General features: G+C 38.2%; 1 protein-coding gene across 1 annotated transcript; it reads right to left on the minus strand.

The window, feature by feature from the left end:
• Positions 1 to 1373: 1373 nt before the first annotated feature.
• defbl1 (defensin, beta-like 1) lies at positions 1374 to 1848 on the minus strand. Its single transcript, XM_037687549.1, has 3 exons — positions 1771 to 1848; positions 1526 to 1646; positions 1374 to 1449 (listed from the first exon to the last, which is right to left on the minus strand). Exons 1-3 carry the CDS (start codon positions 1823 to 1825, stop codon positions 1428 to 1430), a joined length of 198 nt encoding a protein of 65 aa, XP_037543477.1. The 5' UTR covers positions 1826 to 1848; the 3' UTR covers positions 1374 to 1427.
• Between the last annotated feature and the right edge of the window lie 993 nt (positions 1849 to 2841).

A 2841-nucleotide genomic window follows, 5' to 3' on the forward strand; every position in this document is an offset into this window, starting at 1 on the left:
CGCTTTTTATATCCTTATCAGCTTTACAAGGTTTCAGTGGATGTCCTCGAAGCCAGCTAGTCTCACGGCACTCCTGGCCTTCACAGATATGGTTCATGGGCATCTTTTTAGGATAAGAGAGTGTTTGAGAGACGATTGTTTGATTTAAAGAAAAGAATGCTAGTACTGTAATAATATATCCACAACTCCATAACCTCTGACCAAAATCCTCTTTTTTTTTTGCTTTTAAGATACTAGAAAAAGCCAATCACACAATCAATGTGACAGCTTCATGAATGAACAAGTCTGTCCTTTTAGTGAAAATAAATAAAATGTCCAAACATCAATATGCATGTGCATTGTTTAATGTGTATGTGTGTGTGTGTGTGTGCAAGGTTTATCAAAAGATCGAGAGCTAAATGTCTGAGAGACTTCCTGGAAGGAGGGCCGTGTGCTGCAGGCTTCAGCTGCAAAATGTTTGAGTCGCCAGCTGAGTCTGAAGGTCAATTTGATAAGAAGAAAAAGAAAGAGCTGACAGGATACGATGATGTGCAACTTCTCAGAAATAGAAGCACGCTCAGGTGGTAAAAATGCAACATAGAAGTGGCAAAGATTCAGTCGTAATGCTGACACATACTTTACTCATAGTTTAAATCAGCATCAGAGGCCCTGCAACCATCTTTGACTTTTTAAATTGCAGACTGATGCAGAAATATGTGTAAGGAATTAGATGAGTATACGCAACAGCGGGATGAAATAAGAATTGTCTTCCCACACCTTTATGACATGTGAGCTAAACATAAGGTGGAGTGGTACTTTTGCCCTTTTTAAATTTGTGTAGGTTCTCATTTGTTGTTGTGTAAACTGAATAAATATAAAACTGAACCAGGATCAGTAAATGGATGTGTTGAGAATCTGCGTTGTAATTTAGAAAAAAAAATAATAAAAATGGATTATGACAACTTGGCCTCAAGTTCTTCTTTCACTGAGAACATGAAGGTTTCTGCAGCAAAAACAAACTAACTTTATTTATTTTAACAAAATGCTAAACAAGTGAAGAGGTGCAGGTTTTGGGCATTTTTCAATGTAATGTTTGAGAAAAAAGGAAACAATATGGAATATTTACATGGAGGAACCCAGTCGTTTATACATATTTAAATCCAGATAGTTGTCCAAAAAGCTCAATAAGTCCAACATTTTATAATAAAGAATGGATAAAATTGTATATTTTAACTGCAGACTGAGGCGCATATTATTTGTAATTCAGAACTAGAAAAAAAAACTATTTCTAGTTAATGGCAATACACAAAATTAGAAATAAGGAGAAAAAAACCATACAAATTTTATTCATGATTTTAAATGCACCAAGTTATTTCAGACTTTATTACAAAACAATCCATCGTCTGTCTTCATGACTGCAGCCACGGTCCACGCCTGCTCTCTCCTCATCAAAAATGAGAAACGCAGCACCTGTTAATAAAAACATAATACACACTCCATCAGCTGTAACACGTGCACTCATAAAAACGTGCACTCTGACACTCACAGGAAGCCTTTCCCACAGCCCAGAGGTCCGAAGAAGAGTTCTGTTGGGAGGCAAACCTTCCTGCAGACCCCGCTCAAACTGGGACAGGACCACGGAAACGACATGGCCTCATTTTCAACCACTGCAAACAAATTTGTTCTTTTTTAATTTAAAATCTGCTATTTTTCAGATCAGACCTTTCTTATTTGCAGCAGGAAACGTCATCAAAGGTCAAAAACACACAGAGAAAGAGAAACAACGCTCACCTTGCAGCAGTAACAGCACTAAGATGGACAGAACTGCTAAACGATAAGAAAACATGTTTGTTCCTGAAGATGTTGCTCCAAAGTGAAGGTTCCGTCTGGATCTGTGTATTTTAGTCTGAAGGGAGGAGTTGAGTTAACGTGAAGCAGCTGACGGGTCACCGGGTTTTAATTTATAGAATTATGAGCGGCCTGAAAACAACTTCATTAAATTGAGCTAAACAAGGCCACTGTTCCCATCCTGTGACCATGAGCTGTCAGAGGGAACGTGACCAACATGTTCCCCACAAACTCCTTCTTTATCTGATTTAAAACACCTTCACATTCTTCCTCTCCAACACAAGCGCAACTTGTCTACGATGAATGAACATTGACTCGTGAGCTGTCAGAGAAGGAGAACTCATGGCGCTGAACGAAGCAGTCTGCAAAGCACTTTGATTTGAGCTTTTTTATTTTTATTTTTTGCACTACACACGGACCTGTTTAAAAAGAGGCAGAGCTTTAAACCAGTTCAGAATCAGAATCACATTTATTGAACAAGTGCGTAAAAACACAAGAAGTTGGTAATGTTTCTCAGCAGCTTACAAATTCCCCTGTCCTAACAGTGCACTGAGTCTGAAGCTGATTCTTTAAAGTCTTTTGGAGAAGTTTGTTCTAATTCAACATGTAAATGTGAACAAAAAATGGCTCCTGTTGGCTTTGGGACATCCTGAGAGACTTTTTGGGCCAAATGTGAGCTCTGCATGTCCAAATTTCATGAAACTAGATTGCTGTGCTGCCTAGTTAGTGGAGCTGTTGAGCCATTTTACCACACCTATTTTTTAAAACCCTCATTGAATACAAACTCTTATTTTTGAAGTTGTTTCCAAAATTTCATGTTTTGGAGCAACTACTTAAAATGGCACCAGAAACACTGCATTGCTCGGGCCAAGTGAAGAACTGATCCTGAAGAAAAACCTATAAGGTTTCAAATCTGGATAAAATACTCATTTTTCTGCACCATCTTGATAAGAACTAAAAATAAACTACGTTTACAGCTGTGACTGGCATCGGTCAAGGCTCTTTAGTTTCATC

Source organism: Nematolebias whitei, chromosome 14, assembly GCF_014905685.2.
Source record: "Nematolebias whitei isolate Nwh7 chromosome 14, NemWhi1, whole genome shotgun sequence".
Classification (NCBI taxonomy): Eukaryota; Metazoa; Chordata; class Actinopteri; order Cyprinodontiformes; family Rivulidae; genus Nematolebias; species Nematolebias whitei.

Bases quoted from the DNA above. Each gene is read 5' to 3' on its own strand.
- defbl1 (XM_037687549.1), bottom strand. From the start codon at position 1,825: ATGTTTTCTTATCGTTTAGCAGTTCTGTCCATCTTAGTGCTGTTACTG. The intron at 1,647-1,770 runs GTGAGCGTTGTT...ATTTGTTTGCAG, and splicing joins AGTGCTGTTACTGCTGCAAG to TGGTTGAAAATGAGGCCATG. The intron at 1,450-1,525 runs GTGAGTGTCAGA...TTTTATTAACAG, and splicing joins GGCTGTGGGAAAGGCTTCCT to GTGCTGCGTTTCTCATTTTT.